The sequence below is a fragment of the Engraulis encrasicolus genome, chromosome 1 (genome assembly GCF_034702125.1).
Source record: "Engraulis encrasicolus isolate BLACKSEA-1 chromosome 1, IST_EnEncr_1.0, whole genome shotgun sequence".
NCBI lineage: Eukaryota > Metazoa > Chordata > Actinopteri > Clupeiformes > Engraulidae > Engraulis > Engraulis encrasicolus.
The window spans coordinates 53,661,046-53,683,045 of NC_085857.1; the positions used below are offsets into that span (position 1 = coordinate 53,661,046).

General features: G+C 43.3%; 5 protein-coding genes across 5 annotated transcripts in view; 1 reads left to right on the plus strand and 4 right to left on the minus strand.

Moving 5' to 3' along the window:
* Positions 1–8,999: 8,999 nt before the first annotated feature.
* Positions 9,000–12,057, minus strand: LOC134454994 (histone H2B-like). The gene has a single exon (XM_063206071.1). The coding sequence runs from the start codon at positions 9,861–9,863 to the stop codon at positions 9,489–9,491; it is 375 nt and encodes a 124-aa protein (XP_063062141.1). The 5' UTR covers positions 9,864–12,057; the 3' UTR covers positions 9,000–9,488.
* A 1-nt stretch (position 12,058) lies between these two features.
* On the minus strand, positions 12,059–12,484 carry LOC134455015 (histone H4). Its single transcript, XM_063206088.1, has one exon. It carries the CDS (start codon positions 12,394–12,396, stop codon positions 12,085–12,087), a length of 312 nt encoding a protein of 103 aa, XP_063062158.1. The 5' UTR covers positions 12,397–12,484; the 3' UTR covers positions 12,059–12,084.
* A 1,595-nt stretch (positions 12,485–14,079) lies between these two features.
* On the plus strand, positions 14,080–15,037 carry LOC134454959 (histone H2A). The gene has a single exon (XM_063206039.1). It carries the CDS (start codon positions 14,660–14,662, stop codon positions 15,035–15,037), a length of 378 nt encoding a protein of 125 aa, XP_063062109.1. The 5' UTR covers positions 14,080–14,659.
* Positions 15,038–15,372: 335 nt separating this feature from the next.
* On the minus strand, positions 15,373–16,040 carry LOC134454984 (histone H2B 1/2-like). The gene has a single exon (XM_063206062.1). It carries the CDS (start codon positions 15,745–15,747, stop codon positions 15,373–15,375), a length of 375 nt encoding a protein of 124 aa, XP_063062132.1. The 5' UTR covers positions 15,748–16,040.
* Positions 16,041–16,429: 389 nt separating this feature from the next.
* Positions 16,430–22,000, minus strand: part of aars2 (alanyl-tRNA synthetase 2, mitochondrial (putative)) — an 18,447-nt gene continuing 12,876 nt past the window's right edge. Inside the window, exons 16-22 of the mRNA XM_063205817.1 lie at positions 21,792–21,898; positions 21,138–21,246; positions 20,323–20,448; positions 20,054–20,164; positions 19,531–19,614; positions 18,429–18,539; positions 16,430–17,011 (exon numbers count right to left, since the gene is read on the minus strand). Of these exons, the coding sequence (XP_063061887.1) occupies positions 16,820–17,011; positions 18,429–18,539; positions 19,531–19,614; positions 20,054–20,164; positions 20,323–20,448; positions 21,138–21,246; positions 21,792–21,898 (840 nt within the window). The 3' untranslated portion in view covers positions 16,430–16,819. The remainder of the gene's footprint in view (positions 17,012–18,428; positions 18,540–19,530; positions 19,615–20,053; positions 20,165–20,322; positions 20,449–21,137; positions 21,247–21,791; positions 21,899–22,000) is intronic.

Sequence of the window (22,000 nt, forward strand, 5' to 3'; positions counted from 1 at the left end):
AATAAGACAAGATATTCGTTGTGATGATCTGAGTTATTTCTAATGTGTTGGTCACTGATTTGTATTCATTTTTGGAAAGGTAACGGCAGTCTTATTGCTGCCTGACTGGCGCCCATCTCATAACTTAAAACTAAAGTCGGTTGCACCGCTACAATATCGACGATTTTTTTTTAAAATGTAGGCCTACAACAGCTTTAAAGGTAAGGGATAATGTATTGTCCACACGCAGTGGTAGAACGCAGGTATACGGAGTATACCCACTTCTAAATTTTAGGGGATTCACCAACTTAAAATTGATTGATCCATTATTTAGAATGGCATAAATATATACAGTATACCCACTTCAAAAAATGCGAGAATATACAGTATACCCACTTCAAAAAAGTAGACTACACCTAGACTACAAATATTTTCCTACGGGGCGAATAACACCCCCAATGCCGAAGGCGGAGTGCTGTTATTCCGCTTCGAAGGAAATATATTTTCCGTAGTCACGTGTGGACAATACATTATCCCGCTTATGCCGCCTTTACCAACATTAGAAAGCATACATAGTAAACCAGTAGTTTATAGTAACATGTTTATTGCCATTTTATAGCGTGCGCAAAGAAAGATAGTTCGTGGAACGCTCATAATTTAAAAAGAAAGAAAGGAGTAGCACACTGGAGCTGAATGCAGAATCAAAAACTGTATTAAACAAAGCCGAAAAAAGTAAATAAAACCGACAGACAGGGGACAAACGTTTCGGTCAGCCCATCATCTTCCTTTTCTTCCTTTTCATACTGCTCTTGGAATTACGCACCGAGCAATACGCTCAGGATATGACATTGGCGCGGACGCCACCCCACCATTACGCGCATAATTTAAAAAGGTTAACAAGCAACAGAGTTTGGCTACTTTCTAACTTGTTACAGCCACATTGCGCTTCAAACTGTTTGCAGGCTGCCTCGTTCACTGCGCGATATCTACTAAACTCGGGTTCATAACAGGATCATTTCTATCTGATCTGCGACAGTATTCCAGAAAAAAGCATAGTCAACCACTGATGTGCGCCCTGACCATCATTAGCTATCTATCGATCCTGCTACAGGCTGAACACTTTGAGCCGGATGGTTGGCTGGAGGAGGCAACGCTAGCCTAAAGAGTAGGCTACTTCACCCTTAAGGAAACTATCAAGGAACTCCTCACTTGTTACTCACATACTAGTGTTAATAAAATATGTCACGACAGCGGCCGGCGGACAGTGACAGTTTGCTTTCTTGAAATAACAACATTCGGACAATAGTGTAGACTTGTGCGCTACACGCTGGGGTGGGGCAGGGGTGCTGTAGGTATCCATTGCGCGCGGCCGGTCGCTTTGGGAACGGTGTGTAAGTTGCATTTGGGTAGGCTATTGCGCGTGTTATAGTTGATTAAGTAATTGACGGGCCAACGTCCGGCAGCAGTGGCTGAGTGTGTAACTTAACTTAACTTAACTTTTGTAGGCTACTATCGTCCGAGTGTCTCCAGATTGTGATTATTTATTCATTTATTCAGAGACGATAGCAGTTTACAGACGCTGCTGGTTGCATGGATATTGTGGTGGTTTTCCCTCCTAATTGTATTTTATGAAATTGTAAAAATAAAACTACCATAACCTTTACTCCCGTTGTCTGTCGTTCCTGAATCGTGGTCTAAATTTCACCTCTTACAATAGTGTCCAGTCCAGTGAATGATCCTGCATCCATGGCTAATTGGATAAAGCATACTAAGTGGATTTATCACATGTGAAACGAGAAGGCAGAAAGTGCAATTAGTTAATAAATGAAACAGTGTACAGGTCAGTGCTGGTAAAAAAAAGAGTTTTTAATGACTTGCACAAAGTTGATGCTCGTTTGGTGAACTTCAAAACCTGCGCTGTATTCAATAAAAGCTGGGCATAAAAGCTGCATTTTTGTCGAGTAATGTCCATTTGAACCTCACGTGAAAGTAACGGGGATTGTGCTGCATTTGGTGGATGGAGCTGATATTACGCACATAATTCTACTGAATAAACATCCAACTGCGACCCAAACGGTAACTTGTCGTGGTAGTCTATGTCGAATATGCCTTAATTGGGCTGTTTGCTATTCGCCTCTGGCATCATCCGAGCATGTGTAGTGCGAGACGCCATTATGACCGTTGCGCGTAAATATTTGCAAGAAGATGGGGCCGTCAAACACAGTAGGCTATGGATACTTATTTAACGACTTTAATGAAGATGTCATGTAGACTGTTTGACGGCCCCTTCCATAGGGCAGCATTCATCCATCTATCCATCCCTTCCTCATCTTTACGCGCAACGGTAATAATAGCCATTACTTTTCTTGTAGACGTTGCGGTAATATTTTATTCATTATCGACTTATTTCAAGCAGCATTCCACTGTCCACTCTGCGTGGCCCTGTTGAAAGGGTTGCCTTGTCTATGCGGGAAGGGGGATCCACTGAACACGGCAGGTCATTTGCATGACAAGACTTCATGCCCATTAGCGAACACTTTGTTCTCAACAACTTCCCATTAAGAAATGTGTATTCTGAATGTGTTTGTCGCCGTTTTCAGCAAGCCTGGCGTCGCCATGAGGACCTGATGTTTTCCACAGAAAACATGCATGGTTGCCACCACTTGTAAAAGGTGCTTGGAGAGGAGGCAAAACTGGTACAATTTAGGCTGCATTAAAGCATACACGTTAGCTTTCACGTTGTGCGATGGATGGAGACAAGTTTGGAATCGCTCCCTCTCTCTCCCTCTCTCGCTCACACACACACGCGACGTAATTCTCTGCACTCTTTGCAAGACTCTACTGTCACTTGACTCGTCTTATTGGATACCAGCCAAAATTGTAAGCTAGATAGCCAATAGTTTCGATTGTGCTGCTTGGACTGGAGGTATTTAAACTGCTAAAATTTAGGCTGCATTAAAGCATCCGCACGTTTCAACTTTCACGTTGTGCGATGGGTGGAGAGAACTTGGGAATCGCTGTAAGTTAGAGATTTTTTTTAAAACATAGGCTGGCAAGATGTAAATGACTTGCACTGCTTGAAAAAGACGATCGACTATGTGCCTCAGGCATCTTAAATACTAAAAACTAATAGGCGGATGGCGGGTGGATTCGTTTTTGGAGATTGGAGAAAAAACATTAGGGCGGGTGGATAGCAGGTGGATTAGAAATTCTAAGAAGCGGTTGCGGATGAAATAATACATCCACCAGACAGAACTTAGGACGAGCCTTGTCTGCTATTTTGTATGATAAATAACATTTTAATGACCAATAATATCTGTCTTGGTGACTGAAGGGATTCCAAAGTCATTAAAACCAGTTTGTGCTGCAAAGGTGAGCTCTACTTCATATTAATGGTATACCTTCTTTGGGGTGCCCATATTTATGTGCACGCCTATTTTTGTTTAAATCCACATAAAATTAATTCTATAACACCTATGGAAATTCTTCCACTGCTGAAATGTTTCTCTTTCCCTACAGTTAAACATATGTTAAAAGGAAGTTGCTACTTTAAAAGCTCAACGAGAAATAAACCGATGTAATGATTTTCCAAAAGGGTGCCCAAACTTTCTCATGGCACTGTATTTATGAAGCACATCTGAAAACAGCAAAAAAAACCAGTTGATTTACATACTAGATTAATAGATAGGCCTACTAGATAAATTACTAGAGAGAGAGAGAGAGAGAGAGAGAGAGAGAACGCGCTCCTAGTGTTAATATAGCGATTTCACTTCTCTCTCTCGCTCTTAGTGCTTTTGTTTTTGTTTTACTGTAGCCATGGACTTAAGGGTGCAGGGGTTCTATAATGTTTTCCGACACTGTTATTTTTTCTGCCTCATGCGCGAACTATTGATTGTCATTCAGTTTGTGCCATTATTTGGCCTATATGAATCGCGGGTAAATCAGTTTTACCACATATTTAGACTTCGAACAAAAGAAATAGGCCTAGGACACACGGGAATAATAGGATAGGCTATAAAATAGGCAGCCTGACTGGATCGATGGACGATTTCCAACAGTAAAAGACAGGAAAGAAACAAAATAGGCAGCTACCAGCTTATTCAATTAATAAAACTATAGCCCAAGAACATTGCCTCGCCAGAGAGAGAGAGAGAGAGAGAGAGAGAGAGAGAGAGAGAGAGAGCGGTCCAGTGTTAATGTAACGATTTAACTTCTCTCTCTCTCTTAGCCATGTACTTAACACAGGTGCATGGGTTCTGTAATGCTTTCAACACTGTTATATGCATAGTGCTCTGGCTCATGCGCGAACTTTGTTGTCATTCAGAATCAGAAACATCAAAGTGTCGGCAGACAGCATTCTCTTGTTGCTGGTGCTTCGCATCTAAACAGTTACCGCTCAAGAACATTGCCTCGACGGGCAGAGAGAGCGAGAGAGAGTGATAGAGCGAGAGAGAGAGAGAGAGAGAGAGCGCTCCTATGCAGTGTTAATGTAACGATTTAACTTCTCTCTCTCTCTCTCTTTACTGTAGCCATGGACTTAACACAGGTGCATGGGTTCTGTAATGTTTTCAACACTGTTATATAAGCCTAGTGTTCTGGTTCATGCCCAACTTTGTTGTCAAAAAATGTAAGGGCGTAAACGTAGGCTAAATTGTCAAAAAATGTAACGACGTAATCGTAAAAACAACAACAACATACCAGTAAAAACGAGTAAGTACATTTTATTTATAGATTTACATGTTTAAATCAACAAAAAACAAAACTTAACAGCTGATTTAGGCCTATTTAAATAGGCTAGACAAAACCGTTAAAATGAACATATTTAAATAGACAAAACCGTTAAAATGAGCATTAAAAAAGCTGATTCTAAGAAAACCCGCATTAAAAAAGCTGATTTACATTTCTAATATAGGCAGACTGAAGGGACCTTTGGTTGAAACCTAAGGATCTTTAGTTCAATTTTAAGGACCTTTCGTAGGCTTTTGCGGTAGACGGACCGTCCTCGACTAAAGATCCCCTGCCTTATACTAATGGTCCAACGTTTTGTTCGAATGGTCCCCTCTCAAGAATCCATTCGACGAAAAGACCTGTACCCTTCAAGGATAACTACTCAAATAGTTGACTACACTACATTACCAAATGTATTCGCAAACCTGCCTTAACTCACAAATTAACTTAACTGGCATCCCATTCCTAACCCATAGGATACAAGTATGTCGGCCCACCTTACGCAGCTATTACAGCTTCCACTCATCTGGGAAGACTGTCAGGGCCACTACTAAGGTTTTGGAGGCCATAAGCATAACTGGTCAGCAGCCCCCCTTTAGAGTAATATTATACTAATTATAATAATAATATATTTTTTAGTCAATCTCAATTTAGAAGGCCCCAATTTTGGGTGTAAAGAGGTTAAGGCCCTAAGCGCTCTGCTTACTCCGCTTACAGCTCCAGGCCACTTTATTAGAATAGCATGAAAAAGTTGATTTATTTCCGTAATTCCATCAATATTGTTAAACTGTCATGGATTATAGATTCATGGCCCAGTTTTTTAACTATTCCAATCATGCAATTGTTTATTTTTGCATATTTTGGCCTTCCAGCTAAAAAAAAAAAACATGAATTGGGGAATTCGCATCATTAGAATATTGTAGTAAAATCAAAATTTTCTTCAGCAAAATTCGGGTCACATCAAATCAGTTGAAATTTGGTACTGTCTACATGACATGCAATGTTCAATACTTGGTTGGTACTCTCTCTGTCTTAACACATTTGACATTACCAAATCACGGGACAACCCGTTTTTACTTCCCACGCGTTGGCTCCCAAAACTGGAAAACCCGTTTTTGAGTTTTTATTGCATATTTCATAACTAGACCCTGAACCAGAAATGCTTATTGTGTGTGATTTTGGGAGCTCTGTGATAAATAGAACAGACGTAGATGACAGTCAAAAGTTTGTGTCATCATCTGAACATTTTAATCACAACACCAGGATCGGCGCCAACCCAAGAATATTTTTCATAACTGTAGCCTACTATATGGAACTGTTGGTCTGCGTCGGTTACGTCTCTGTTGCGCCCTTCCCCCTCTCTGTGTAGCCTACACCTTGCCAAGTGTCTGCGATGCTGTCATCTTTATAAACACAAGGATCGTGTTTGTATGTTGTTTCCTTAGTGCTACAGTCAGCGACCACTCTATGGCGCTTAATAGTATACTTCACATAATAATTAGTGTACAGAAGAACACTTTCACTCCGACTGAACACACCTGGCGAATAATGCAAACCTTGGCCAGATCCTACTGCCCTACACATTGTGAACTGTGATTGGATTATTACCCTTACCTCGGATTTGATCGGCAACCAGATAAGTTGGATTCTTCATTTTGTTCTTTTATTACCCCCATGATGAAATTTGAGGCTGCTACTGTCGGTGAAGCTAGCATTGCTATGTAAACAGTAGCACGCAAGCATGGCATAGCACAATCAGCTGTTTCCCCACACAAGGATCGGAGACATTAACACATCCGATTAACGGATTTTGTTGTTGACGTTGGACTAAATGCCTTTAGTGACGTGTTTTTGAATATGTTTTGCCTACTGCGTGTGGTGGTGTGACTACGACCCGTTTTGTGTGGTGTGTGCAAAGATTAGTTGTGCAGGCACAGACTGTACACAAGGAACTGAAACGTACTTCCAGAGGTGAAAATGCGTTTGGTTGGTTGATACATTTGGAGGGGGAGGTGGCAGAGCAGGAGAAATGTGTCTAGTACACCAATACGGCCTTGGTTTAACTCACGATAGCTCGGCAATGAAAGCACAGACATGCGGTTTTCACGCACTAAGAGGTGAAAGTCTCACCTTCCAAACAAGCCATAGCATGTTTCGGGGGCCCTATCACATAATATGCTATGACTGTACAAAAAACACCTAAAAATGGTTTAGAACTCTGGGAGCCTACGACATAATTCTGAAAACACCCCGGTATTCAATGTGTTAATAACTGCCATGATTCGTTTAACATTGAAGTCAATGGCAAAAACAGTGCATGGGAGTTATGGAAGCCCAGATATCCTTGATGCTTTGCTGTCAGCTGTTCTTGTTTGTTGACCTGGTGACCCACACTTCACTCTTCAATATACCCCGTAGATTTCCATGCCACGTTTTGGTGTTGACTCGCCAGTTTAATTCTAAATCACCAGAAATGAAACCCCATTGAAAATGAATGGGGTTTTATTTCTGGTAAGAGAGAGTACCAACCAAGTGTTGAACATTGCATGTTATGTAGACAGTACATAGTCTATTTCTTCATTCAAGCCTGGAAATTCCATTGCTTTTAGTTTCCAAATCCAAAATGTTTCTCGTTGCAATAATAACTTGAGTCTATCACCACCACATATTGATGTTTTTACAATTTCAACCCCTTGAATTTTCAGGCTTGAAGGATCACTGTGGTGTACATCCTTGTAGTGTTTGGCCATAGGGTAATCTTCATTCTGGACTCTAATTGCATACTTGTGTTCATAAAAACGCTCTTTAAGTTTTCTTTTCGTCCTGCCAACATAAAAACATCCACACGGGCATTTAAGACAGTACACCACATATTCAGAATTGCAATTAATAAACCCATTGGTCTTGTATTCTCTCTGTGTTCTCGGGTCATGCAAACTCTTGCTTTGGATAACTCCTCCACAATGGTTGCAAGAACCACATCTATAAGTTCCTTTTAACTCTGTCTGTAGCCATGTTTTTTGTTTGGGGGCTGGTAGGTAGCTCCTGACAAGTGTATCCTTTATAGATGGTGCTCTCTGGAATACAGTAATGGGTGGATCTGGAAAGACATTTCTTAAAAGTGGATCACTCTGCATCATCTTCCAATTAGATTTGATAATTTGTTTCATTCTTTGGGCACAACTGCTGTATTGTGTGACGAAACAAGGTCTAGAGTTAGTCTTGGCTCGGTCAGTTTTCTTATTTTTCTTTTTTAATAAATCAGACCGAGGTATTAAGCGAGCCTTCACTATGGCATTGTCAATTAACTCTGGAGAATAGCCTCTTTTGCAGAACCATGATTTCATGTCTTGAGCTTGCTCTTCAAAATCAGTATCTCTGTCACAAATGCGTCTGAGACGCTGAAACTGGCCAAAGGGAATGTTATTTTTGAGACTTTTTGTGTGAAAGCTATCAGCCCTCAGTAGTGTATTTCTGTCACTGCTCTTCCTATATATAGAAGTGTGCAAAACATTGTCATCATCTATGGAAATCAACAAATCCAAGAAACTGATTGATGTTCTTGAGTATTCAATTCCATCTATTCATTAGATGGAGAATAGTGAAAAGACAACATATTAAGTGTTAAAACCGAGAAAAAAATATTGTTTTGGGGGACATATGTAATCATTTCTAATTTCATAAATGCAACACGTCTCAAAAGAGTTGGGACAGGGACTAAAAGGCAGCAAATGTTGAGGAAGACTAAAAACAAAACAAAAAGACAACACTTAACAGTTAAAAACATTAACCGATGAGATGATTTTATATTAAAAAAAACAGTGTTAATTCCTATCTTGGACATGATTTCACCAGCTTAAATGGTGGGTGTATTCCTTGTCATGTTTTGCAATGTTTTCCTTTCTGTAGTGCTTACAGTGAGACAGGTCTTGACCAAAAGCCCACCATTTTATCACCTGCTGGTCCTTATGATGGAGCCAAACTGTTAAAACATAGTAGAGAATGCAATTTGACCACTATGTGGCAGTAATCAAAGATCTCCCTTCAAAATATAATGCACGAGTGGCTTTTCATGCTGTTTAAAACCCATTTATACCATTCAGCACTGTATTTAACTCTACAGATGAGTGAGAACATCTTAACCAATGCACTACTGCACCCGCATGCCATCATGGAGGCTGACTTTTAAAGTTAGCACTAACACAAGTTGGATGGTCCATTTTCACTGTAGCACAGGATGTGCGGTGCTCTATTATTGTCAAAAAAGAATGGACTTCTACAACTTCTGTAAGCAAAGGACAGTTTCCCATGTCTTCTGGGTCTATTTCAAGTGAGCTCAGGTGCTTAGGAGAATGTTACACCCCTATATCATTTGCACGCATTAAGCATTCTTAATATGGTCAATTTTCAATAGCTCTAATTCCTGGAGTGCTAGCTCTAATTCCTGGAGTGCTAGAGTGAGACTACAGCCAATATATATTTCATGATGTCATCAACCTATACAATGATTTTAATAACAAAAATATGTCTTATACATATATGTACATGAAGTAGCCTATAAATAGATCTAAGCTCCATGTTCTCTTAAAAGACCATAGAATGCTAAAAACAGTTACAGGAAAGGTACATAGTCTATTTCTTCATTCAAGCCTGGAAATTCCATTGCTTTTAGTTTCCAAATCCAAAATGTTTCTCGTTGCAATAATATACACCATTTGGTTTTGCTTTTGTGGAGGATGTGGGTGGCTCTTAAAAGAGCCTTTGGGTTTGAACACTTCAGTTTACTTGGCGCTGGTGTACTTGGTCACTGCCTTGGTGCCCTCGGACACGGCGTGCTTGGCCAGCTCACCGGGCAGAAGCAGACGCACTGCGGTCTGGATCTCCCGGGAGGAGACGGTGCGGCGCTTGTTGTAATGGGCCAAGCGGGAAGATTCACCGGCGATGCGCTCGAAGATGTCGTTCACGAATGAGTTCATAATGCCCATCGCCTTGGAGGAAATACCTGTGTCAGGATGAACCTGCTTCAGGACTTTGTAGACATAGATGGCGTAACTTTCCCTCCTGGTCCTCCTGCGCTTCTTGCCGGACTTCCCTGCCGTCTTCGTCACGGCTTTCTTGGATCCCTTCTTGGGTGCAGACTTCGCTGGCTCAGGCATGTTGATCAACTCTAAAGTTTTTCAGATGTTGATCTAAGATTCGCAACTGATTATATACGGATTGATATGTAACTAGACAACTGTTTCTCTGCGAATCCAAAAGCACCAAATGCCACATCAAGTTATTCTCGCATCACGATTGGTTAGTTTTAAGAAGCAACTCAAACTCCACCCACATTTCATTTTCCCTTGTCCCCATCCTTGTTCTGTTCTCTTGCCGCTCTTTCAACGAACAAGTGCTGATGATATCTCATTCAACTTGCCTTTTTATTCCGCAAAATGGAACATCCAAACAAAAACAATATAGGCCTATTCATGATACGCTTCACAAAAAATACGATTTTCTTACTCTGAAATGGATTATGACTACTTATTTAAGGTTATTCTTATCGATTAAGTGCTAAATGGCAATAGTCGAGTACCGACATCAGTCAAAATTCCTCGTGCAATTACACCCCTGATAATACGTGAGTTTTAATACGTGCCAAACCAACTGTTTGCTACCAGCAGCTCAACTTTAACGTGCAAAATTGAAATCACTTTGGTCACCTGTACATTTTACATGAATTCGCTTCATTTTACAGTATAGATCTGATAGTAGCATCATTGGCGCCATTCAGTGCATTGTAGTTACATAACCGAACATTTGAATCCCCGGTATTATGCCAATGAACCCTGATATTTAGGTCACTGTGCCACCAGTGATGCATGCAGGCAGGCACCGATATGCACTTGTCGGGGGCGACCACAGCCGGTATAACCGTATGTGGCCTTCACGGGCTCGGGACCTCTCGAGACAGCTGACGAGTCGACACTGCTCATGTGACAACTGAGTTCTGGACTTTGGCGCATGGACGCCACTGATACCGGAACAATCCGGAATCATGCCGTTTTGTTTTGGTCCTCTTCTTTTTTCACCTCCACATCCACGACATATCATTTTAGCTGAAGTAAGCTAAATTAAAGTCAGATACCAGCATCACTGACATATGTGCATCTGCAATTGAATGACATTAACTGGTGTTGTTGAATCAATGTTGATGGTGATAACAAGATGATATCTTAGCATTTATGATACTGTTTACATGCCAGTTGCATGCATGTGCGCCATGTTGATGACGCATATGTCGTCACACAAAACACAAACTCGGGAACTCGTTTCGATAATTATCGATCTGACATTGCCTCACCAAATGTTCACGACCATTTTCCAGGTTTTAGGTCGACTTTCTTGGGATTCTCGACATTTTTAACGAGCCAATAGAACCTCAACCCACAGATCTGTGATGGGACCTCTATGGGGCGACCATCGCGGCGAATCAAATGGAATGGAACAGTTATGTTGTTGATTTGATTGGGCCGTGGCAGGCGAATTCGCTCCTCATTTGCATAACATTAAACTTTCTTTAATAATTTCGCTTCGCTTCGCCCCTGTTCGCTTGCTGTCGCTTGCCTTCGCCTCTCTCATAGGAATGAATGGCAAAGTTCGCGAATTCGCGTGTATGTGTCCCTACCGTAAGATAGGTTCAATAATGGATAACGTCGTATATCAATGAACAAGTCAGCGCGTCACCAGTGATGTGTCATGTAATGGTGCATTCCCCAGAGGTAGGAGCTTCCTAGTAGGCAACAAGAAGGCAGCTACCTCCCACTTGAAAGCGTTCCAACCAGCAAGTCAAACAAACTACAAACATGGAGGGACAAAAACTACATATCCACTTCTCAAAGATGTCAGCAATGTAAACAACATCATGCGTCATTTTCATTTAGCCGCATTTCATCTTTGAAATACGCAATGTCAATATAACTACACCTTAGAAAAGTTAATAGGCTGTTTTGCAACCGTTAACCTGTCCGAATCAACTTTATTTGTCCATAGAATGGTGATGTGCAACATAAACTATTCCTAATACTGTGCGCTGCCATTGCTGTGATGACATCACGATAGTCAATGGGGCGAAGTCGGTTTGCTTCGCTTTTGCCCCAGCTCGCGACTTGAACATTCCACTTCAACAGGCGTTCCAATGCATTTCAGCAAGTAGGAGGTCAGAAACATCCCATCTCCCAACCCTGGGGAACGCACCATAAGCATTTCATATGTTCCATACGATTTTTATTGTGGATACCGACGTATATTTTTTCCATCCCCAGACCATGTAGCGGTAAAATACAGCTTTTATTGAGAAGTTGGGGTCTTTGACTTTTGAAGTAGCAGCTGCACTTAACCGCCGAATCCGTACAGAGTACGGCCCTGGCGTTTCAGAGCATAGACCACATCCATGGCGGTCACGGTCTTCCTCTTGGCGTGCTCGGTATAAGTGACGGCATCGCGGATCACATTCTCCAGGAACACCTTCAACACACCACGGGTCTCCTCGTAGATCAGACCAGAGATACGCTTCACGCCACCACGGCGAGCCAGGCGGCGGATAGCGGGCTTGGTGATACCCTGGATGTTATCACGAAGGACCTTGCGATGACGCTTGGCGCCTCCCTTTCCGAGTCCTTTACCTCCTTTACCTCTTCCTGACATGTTGAGTAGTAGCTGGCGATGATAACTGCTTCACGAAGACCTGTGATCGAATGACACCTTCGTAGCCCAGTGAACAGATATATAAATGTAACGACGACCTGAGAGAAGACTAGAACACTGCCCCCTATTTGCATAGCGGAACGTACTTCCGGCCAATGACGTCAGCATGTATGTTATTTTCCATATTAAATTTCCATTTAAATGTTCTGTTTTTATGTAAAACCATGGTCGATATCAGGCATAGCTACATTTAGTAATGTAATACAAAATGAATGCAGATTAACACATTTATAAAGCCACTTAATTTTATGAATGGCGTGACCAGAAAACAGCAAGAACAGAAGAATCGGTGCACATGATCGCAAGGCTACACAAAATAATGGTGCATTCCCCACAGGTAGGAGCTTCCTAGTAGGCAACCAGAGGGCAGCTAGCTCCCACTTGAAAGCGTTTCTACCTGCAAGCCAACCAAACTACAAACATGGAGGGACGAAAATACATCCACTTCTCTAAGATGTCAGCAATGTAAACAATGAGGTGTAAACAACACCATGCGGTTTTTTCATGTACGGTAACCACATTTCATCTTTGAAGGAGGCAATGCCAATAACTACACCTTAGAAAGGTTCATGGACGGTTTTGCAACTGTTAACCTGTCCAAATCAACTCTATTTGGCCACAGAATGGTGATTGCTGAGTAATGTGGAACATAAACTTATGTTGCCTTCACCAGCTCGGGACCTCTCGAGACAGCTGACGACACTGCTCATGTGACAACTGAGTTCTGGACTTTGGCGCATGAACGCCACGGATCCCGGAACAATCAGGATTCATGCGTGTTTTGGTTCTCTTTTCTTTTTTTCACCTCACATTGAACCACACCCACGACTTATAATTTTAGCTTAAGGCTAAATCAAACAGTCAGACACCAGCATTACTGACATAGGCTATGTGAAAGTGAAAGAAAGCCCATTGGGAAACTCCAACTCCCATTGTCATTGTGACACAGCACACAAGTGAACACTGCACACTGCACACAACGAAATTGCATTTATGCCTCACCCGTGCAAGGGGGCAGCCCTCAGTGGCGCCCCATAGGGAGCAGTGCGGTGGGACGGTACCATGTTCAGGGTACCTCAGTCATGGAGGAGGATGGGGGAGAGCACTGGTTGATTACTCCCCCCACCGACCTGGCGGGTCGGGAGCCGAACCTGCAACCTCTGGGACGCAAGTCTGACGCCCTAACCGCTCACCCATGACTGCCCCGTACATGTACATCTGCAATTCAATGACATCAACTGGTGTTGTTGATAGTGATTACAAGATGATATTTTAGCATTTATGATACTGTTTACATGCTAGTTCCATGCATGGGCGCAATGCTGATGATGCGTGTGTCGTCACGTCATACAAAACATAAGCTCGGGAACTCGTTGTTCTGTACTTCCGCCAGAGATCAACCTCGATGATTATCGATCTGACATTGCGTCACCAAATCTTCACGCCCACTTTCCCGAGGTTTTAGGTCGGCTTTCTTGGGATTCTCGACTTTTTGAACGAGCCTTATGGTGCGTTCCCCAGGGTTGGGAGATGGGATGTTTCTGACCTCCTACTTGCTGAAATGCATTGGAACGCCTGTTGATGTGGAATGTTCAAGTCGCAAGCTGGGGCAAAAGCGAAGCAAACTGACTTCGCCCCATTGATAATAGTGATTTCATCACAGCAATGGCAGCGCACAGTATTAGGAATAGTTTATGTTGCACATCACCATTCTATAGACAAATAAAGTTGATTCGGACAGGTTAATGGTTGCAAAACAGCCTATTAACTTTTCTACGGTGTAGTTATATTGACATTGCGTATTTCAAAGATGAAATGAAGCCTGACATCACGATAGTCAATGGGGCGAAGTCGGTCAGCTTCACTTTTGCCCCACTTGAACATTCCACTTCAACAGGCGTTCCAATGCATTTCAGCAAGTAGGAGGTCAGAAACATCCCATCTCCCAAAACTGGGGAATGCACCAATAGTTGACTAACATTTGGGCGACACTGAGAAGCGAGCAATATTAAAACATCCGGTGATTTAATTGGACATTGTTAAAGACAGTCGCATGTTGACTGGCTCTCAGTACTGGAGCTTCAGCCAACCACAAAGGGGCACTACTACGTCATTCTGAACCAAATTACCCTGGTGCTTATTAGGTCAGCTGATTCGACTGCTGCTGTTCTTCCTGTGTGGACATCTTCAACGAACAACAAGAATGAGTGGAAGAGGTAAAACCGGCGGAAAGGCGAGAGCTAAGGCCAAGACCCGTTCATCTAGGGCTGGACTCCAGTTCCCCGTAGGCCGCGTACACAGGCTGCTCCGTAAGGGCAACTATGCCGAGCGTGTTGGAGCTGGTGCTCCCGTGTACTTGGCAGCTGTGCTGGAGTACCTGACCGCTGAGATCCTGGAGTTGGCCGGCAACGCTGCCCGCGACAACAAGAAGACTCGCATCATCCCCCGCCATCTGCAGCTGGCTGTCCGCAACGACGAGGAGTTGAACAAACTGCTCGGCGGAGTGACCATCGCTCAGGGAGGCGTGCTGCCTAACATCCAGGCTGTGCTGCTACCCAAGAAGACAGAGAAGTCCAAGTAGATCAGAGCTAAACCGTCTCATCCCAAAAGGCTCTTCTAAGAGCCACCCAAGTGTTCACTTGTTAAGCATTTTTCCAAGATGAGCCCTTTGTTTATGCACTAGGATTGTATTTCGTGTATTAATTGTTGCCCGAATTGTTTAACAACCGTTACCGCTGTAATTAGAAGGCTATTCTGTTGCGTATTCGTCATCAGAATTTATTAGAGGAAACAATCATTATTAGTGATAAAAATCCTCAATCACACAAGATTAAAGCAACCGTACTTGATAAGAGCTTTCAGAGACAAGTTGGGCGGCTCTTAAAAGAGCCTTTGGTTGCACCGCTGCAAGTCACTTTACTTGGAGCTGGTGTACTTTGTCACAGCCTTGGTTCCCTCGGACACGGCGTGCTTCGCAAGCTCACCGGGCAGAAGCAGACGCACTGCGGTCTGGATCTCCCGGGAGGAGATGGTGGATCTCTTGTTGTAATGGGCTAGGCGGGAAGCTTCTCCTCCGATACGCTCAAAGATGTCATTCACGAAGGAGTTCATAATGCTCATCGCTTTAGAGGAGATGCCGGTATCGGGGTGGACCTGCTTCAAGACCTTGTAGACATAAATGGCGTAACTCTCCCTCCTAGTCCTCTTGCGCTTCTTTCCACCTTTGCCTGCTGTCTTCGACACGGCTTTCTTAGACCCCTTTTTGGGTGCAGACTTAGCTGGCTCCGGCATAATTATCGTTTTAGTGGTGAGACGGAATGGTGTCACTAATGGAGGCAGGGTATTTATACGATTCCATATGCAAATGAGTAACTGTGATCTGACCTACTAGAACGCTACGACTAAAACGAATGCCGATTGGCTACTTCAGACCGCAAGGGGCGGTGCTCTGTAGCGTTGACATTCCGCTCACGTACACAGCCTTCCTTTGAACATAATATTCTTTCAGTAACAGAAAAACACAAAGAAATAACGCGTCTCACGCAATAGAAAACACTGAAACAAGAACAACTGCGCTTTCAGGGTTATGTTTGGTGATTCAGCTATCGAATGAATACAAGTAAACACGGGTGTGTATTTTTTGTTGTTGTTGTGGCTGGGTCCATATCACTTTTGAGAGACGAGGTCGTCTCTCAAAGGTGATATGGACCCAGCCACAACAACAACAAAAAATACACACCTTATTGTCGCCACCACTCTTTCACAAAAACGCAAAAACAAATCCTGTCAATTTGCCATTATAATGTCCCCACCACTTTCCAATCCAAACCTACACCTTTGCAAGTAAAATGGACCATGTTACATGTTGTGACGATGTGGCAATGGTTGTTTAAAGAGCAGAGCCATGGACTCATTTCCAACAATGAATTCCACCAATTCCACAAAGAAAGCAAAGACAACAAGACAAGGCAAATGCAATAAATCAATCCTTTATTTCTTCTAAAACAAAGAAATACATCCAACATCTGCATTGCAGTGTAATTCATAAATAGCCCATAATGTGTTGGAAAATATGTTCACCATGCTGTACAATATTTACATGGAATTACAGTATCCCTTGCATTTGGTGCTTCACAAAAAAAATGTATGTCTGTGCAAGAGATTGTGTGTGTGTGTGTGTGTGTGTGTGCGCGCGCGTGTGTGTGGTGTGTGTGACATTTATGAGAGTATGTTTCTGTGTGTGTGTGTGTGTGTGTGTGTGTGTGTGTGTGTGTGTGTGTGTGTGTGTGTGTGTGTGTGTTTTCAGACATCTCATCCATTCTCCATCCACCACGCCTGTGTGTGTGTGTGTGTGCATGTGTGTTCAGACATCTCCTCCTCTCTCTGCGTAGCGCTGGGCCCATGTGAGTGTGTGTGTGATGTCCACTCCCTCCTCTTCTCTGCTACTGCTGCTGTTACCAACTCCCTTGGCCACGGTGGCCGACCCTCCTGCATTTCCCCCCAGTCGACCGCAGACCGCCACAGCCCACGCACTTGCACTCACACCACCACCCTCCTGAGGAACAACAGAAGATCACATTATTGAATTTATATTACAGTTTTATCATCTATGTGATTGAGTGTGTGTGTGTGTGTGTAACTCTCTAACCCAGTGGTGGGGAGCCAATGTCTCGAGGGCCGTTTAAGGGGACGGGGACGGGGGCATGACCCCTGTGTATGGCTCCAACCGTCAGCGAGGCTAGCATTAGTTTAAGGCCCTTGAGGCCGTTTTATCCGGCCCCGATATAATGTTAATGTTATGCAATTTCACATGAAATATGCCAAATTTTGTTAAGGACTCTTAGAAAGTACATTTGCAATACAATTCAATTATATTCAGGGTATCTACAGAAGGTGGGGTCTAGAAATAGGGCTAAAGTGCATGGGGAAATCCTGGTTTGAGTTCACAGTATGGCCCTCGGAGGACTTTTACGGGCCCTTGGTGGAATTTGAAGTGGCCCCTCGAATGAAAAAGGTTCCCCACCCCAGCTCTAACCTTGTACCAGGGGCACACGGCAGAGACAGAGCACCTTGTCAGAGGGTGCTCCTTATTCCTACGAATGGTATGGGATTTGAACCTGCAACCTTAGGGAAAGAGAACTAGGACATGTACTGTATTTGGGACTTGAACTTGGAACCATACCTGTCAACTTTGAGCTCCCAAAATTTGGGAAAATTCCCATATTTTAAGCCAAAATTCTGGAATTTTTTTAAAGGCCAAATTCTGACAATCACCGGGATGACAGAGACGGTTCTACTCTGCTTTTCACAACAGCGCGCGTGCAAAGACAGTCCTGTCTAAAATCCCACAGCACACGTTTTACAGCGTGGAAAAACAATGAAATGAAACCAAAACAATGAAATGAGCGCAATGAGTTTCTACTTGTTGTTCTGTCGCACAAGTTGTCTGCTCGTGCAAAACTTTGTGCTGGTGCAGGTTGTGATTAGGTTAATCGCATGCTTCGCTGTTCCGAGGCCGTTTTATGCGTTGCATGAACTGACGGTTTCTGAGGAAAAGAGTGGGGTGCGGAGCTTGAGGGTGACGGCCCGTATTTTCAAGGAACTTCAATTCTTGGTGGCATCTGGCATACAATCTTCTGGCAGGTAGCTTAATAAGCAAGACCCTCTGTCTCTCTCTTCAAGAGGGGGTGTGGCTCGTCGGGCTAAGTGACAGGGCCGTGGGTAATTACTGGACCGACAGTGATTTTTGATAATGTGAAAAATCCGGGATATTTCCGGGAAAAATATCAAATTGGGAAGAAATCTGGAAAAGCAAGGTATGCTTGGAACCTTCTATGCATTTCATTTACCATAGGTACTTGACCGGCACAGAACACCTTGATGGAGGACTGCAGGCTAGATTAAATAATATGGGATTTGATATCAAGTGTATGGAATTGGAACCTACAGCCTTCTGCATTAATCCACTTTACCTTGGGCACCTGGCAGGCACAGAGGACCTTGCCGGAAGGCTGAGGGGCCAGCAGCATGACGTGGCAGCCGGGGGAGAGGTCACTGCAGCGGTTCACCGTCTTCATCAGCACCTGGAGGAGGAGACGGGGGGAGAGATGAAGGGATGGGGGAGAGGGAGAGGGAGAGATATCAATCATGGGCTCTTTTGTCATGGACCAGGCTTCATTTTTGCACTACGACACTTGACATTCCTGTGCACAATTGTGCTGTGAAAATGAAAATGGGGATCTTCTCCATGGTCCGCCATTTTAAAATTCCAGAAATAGACATTTTTAGCTGCAAAACTTACTTGAACTTTGCTGGTAAATACTAGTTTAATACTTAATACATATTCATGAAAAGATTAAATTTGGCAATAGGCAGGACAATGTCAATGAGAAACATAGCTGCAATACCTAATCTGGCCACATCTTACACAGTGCACCTTTAAGTTTTCTTTAGCTGTGGTACCTGAATGAATTAATATATCCCTCTCTCATTACAGAAATGTGCATTACCTGGAAAGCTTAAATCCAATAGCTTTTCATTTTTGATGGAAAAAAATGCATAAAATGGATGTAATTGTAAATTGTTTGCCTAATAATTCTGCACGCAGTGTACTGTCAAGTCAAGTCAAGTCGGTTTTATTGTCAATTTCTTTACATGCGCTGGTCATTCAAAGAATTGAAATTATGTTTCTTACTTTCACATGCAGACAGACATAGACTCTAGACTCTAGGTGTGGACATAGACAATTAGACATAGACAGTATACATACATTACACCTAGAATACCTATACAATACCCATACATACATATAACGTGCAAGACTGGGCAACAGCAGATATCCATGGAACATATATATATATATATATATATATATATATATATATATATATATATATATAAAAACACAAGCACATACAAGCACACAGACACACACACACACAAACACACAGATACACACACAGACACACACACACACAAACACACAGATACACACACACACACACACACACACACACACACACACACACACACACACACACACACACACACACACACACACACACACACACTTACCGATATGGAGTCTGTGTCTATGGTGTCCACCAGCGTTTTCTGAGCAGCGTGTTTCTCATGCAGTCGTTGGGCAAGGAGAGAAGCCTACCAGAGGAGACCATATACACACATTATACACTTACACACACACACACAACTACCAGAGAGCACATACACACATTATACACTTACACATATACAAACACACACAGACACACACACACACACACACAGACACACACACACACACACACATTATACTACCAGAGGAGACCACATACACACATTATACACAAATAAAGACACACACACACACACACACACACACACACACACACACATACACACACACACATTATTTACACATATTATTTAGACGCGCGCACACACGCACACACACACAAAGAATGAACATATACACATAAACACACGCACATGTACATTAAGCACACACTACACACACCCTAACACTCTTTGCAAATAGAAGCTACCCCCCACATGCACATCTCTATAGCTATTCCATGCACAGTATACAAGCGCCCACCTCCTTAAGCTCCATCTTCCTGATGGTGGTGTTGGTGGCCCTCTGTAGGGCCTTCATGCGAGTCTGAAGGACCCTCTTCTGCCACTGAGGTATAGCTGTCCCTTCCAGTGCCTGAGGGAAATGATTATATTTTTTATATATATATATGTACGTATATATCTGTGATATATTATATATAATACAATATAATTTAGCCACGAATGGTTGACCAATTGTGTATGTGGGTTTGTGTGATGTTGATGGCAGTGTGCAAGGAGTGTGTGACATACATCTATGAGCTGGCCGGCGTCTTTAGCCAATCGCGTGGCCTCGTGCAGAGACGGGGTCGTCACCGCGGCGACGCGAGCTGCCAGTGCCTCCACTTCCTTCTCCAACACACTTCCTGTCTCCCTGGCCTTGGAGCCCAAGCACACACACACACACACACACACACACACACACACACACACACACACACACACACACACACGCACGCACACACACGCACGCACACACACACAAAAAAGTGAATATGATGGGAGAAAATGAATATACAGTATACTTAACGCAGTGGTTCTCAAACTTTTCCCATCACCCCCCCCCTTCGGAGGGTCTGGATGCTTCCGAGCCCCCCGAAGCAACAGCAGTACTTCCGCAGACTGATTTTAAGATCTCTGCGCTGTGCAGAATCAAAGGAAAGATTCATTTCCTATATGAGAATTAATAACATAATGTTTATAATTGTGTATATGATGCTTAAAACGTATTGGCTTATTAGCGAGACAGGAAATAATTTCCTTGGGGGAAAAAAATCCAAAATCAGATGTCACACGCCCCCCCTGTGATGCCTCCGCGCCTCCGCAGGGGGGCTTACGCCCCACTTTGAGAAACACTAACGCATATACAGTATACTCTATGAGTTGCGGATGACCGCCAGAGGTGGTGCTTTCAGCATCCATGGTATGTTGGTGTGATGTATATTCATGTGCCTAAAGCAATTCCTCTAGCGGTCTACAATATCTATCCATCTATCTATCTATCCATCCATCCATCCATCCATCCATCCATCCATCCATCCATCCATCCATCCATCCATCCATCCCACCTCTCTGGCGTCGTCCCCGGTGACGGCCAAGATGCGGCTGACTCCCCTGACCATCTGTCTCTCCGAGGTGATCACCAGGTCCCCGATGCAGCCCGTCCGCTTCAGATGGCTGATCAAAATGACAAAAAACACAAACACAGATACAAGTAAGTGGGTCGTATAATACCTAAGAAGTACATGTACAAGTTAACATGTGGTCCCCCATACAGCCCGGCCGAGTGACAAAATGACAAAAACACACACACACACACAGACACATGTCTGAGGACACACACACACAGATACATGTCTGAAAACCGTGTCCAAGTACATGTAGAAGTAAACATGTGGTCCCCGACACAGCCCGTCCGAAACAGATGCCTGATGAAAATGATAAAACAGTCACGTGTATATTATACTACCTTACACAAAAACATTAAATACACACAAGGTCAGCCATCGGAATGACTGATGACTGTGTGTGTGTGTGTGTGTGTGTGTGTGTGTGTGTGTGTGTGTGTGTGTGTGTGTGTGTGTGTGTGTGTGTGTGTGTGCACGCCTTTGTGCGTGTGCGTGTTTGTGTGTGTATAATTTGAGAATGTACATGTATATTTGTCTTTGTGTGTATGTATGCATTTGTGTGTGTGTGTGTGTGCGCGTGTGTGTGTAACGTACGTTCCACAGCAGAGTTCTACTGATGTGGGCGTGTCGTCACCTCGTCCCTCCAGCAGCTCTGGCACGGCCACCGACACCGACACCACCCTCACCGGGTCAGGATACACCTAAATGTACACACACACACACGCATGCACGCACGCACACACGCAGGTGTAACACAAATAAGCACACACACGTGACGCACATATGCAAGCGCATGCACGCAC

Excerpts from the sequence above, each read along its gene's own strand:
- LOC134454994 (XM_063206071.1), bottom strand. The coding sequence starts at position 9,863 with ATGCCTGAGCCAGCGAAGTCTGCACCCAAGAAGGGATCCAAGAAAGCC.
- LOC134455015 (XM_063206088.1), bottom strand. The coding sequence starts at position 12,396 with ATGTCAGGAAGAGGTAAAGGAGGTAAAGGACTCGGAAAGGGAGGCGCC.
- LOC134454959 (XM_063206039.1), top strand. The coding sequence starts at position 14,660 with ATGAGTGGAAGAGGTAAAACCGGCGGAAAGGCGAGAGCTAAGGCCAAG.
- LOC134454984 (XM_063206062.1), bottom strand. The coding sequence starts at position 15,747 with ATGCCGGAGCCAGCTAAGTCTGCACCCAAAAAGGGGTCTAAGAAAGCC.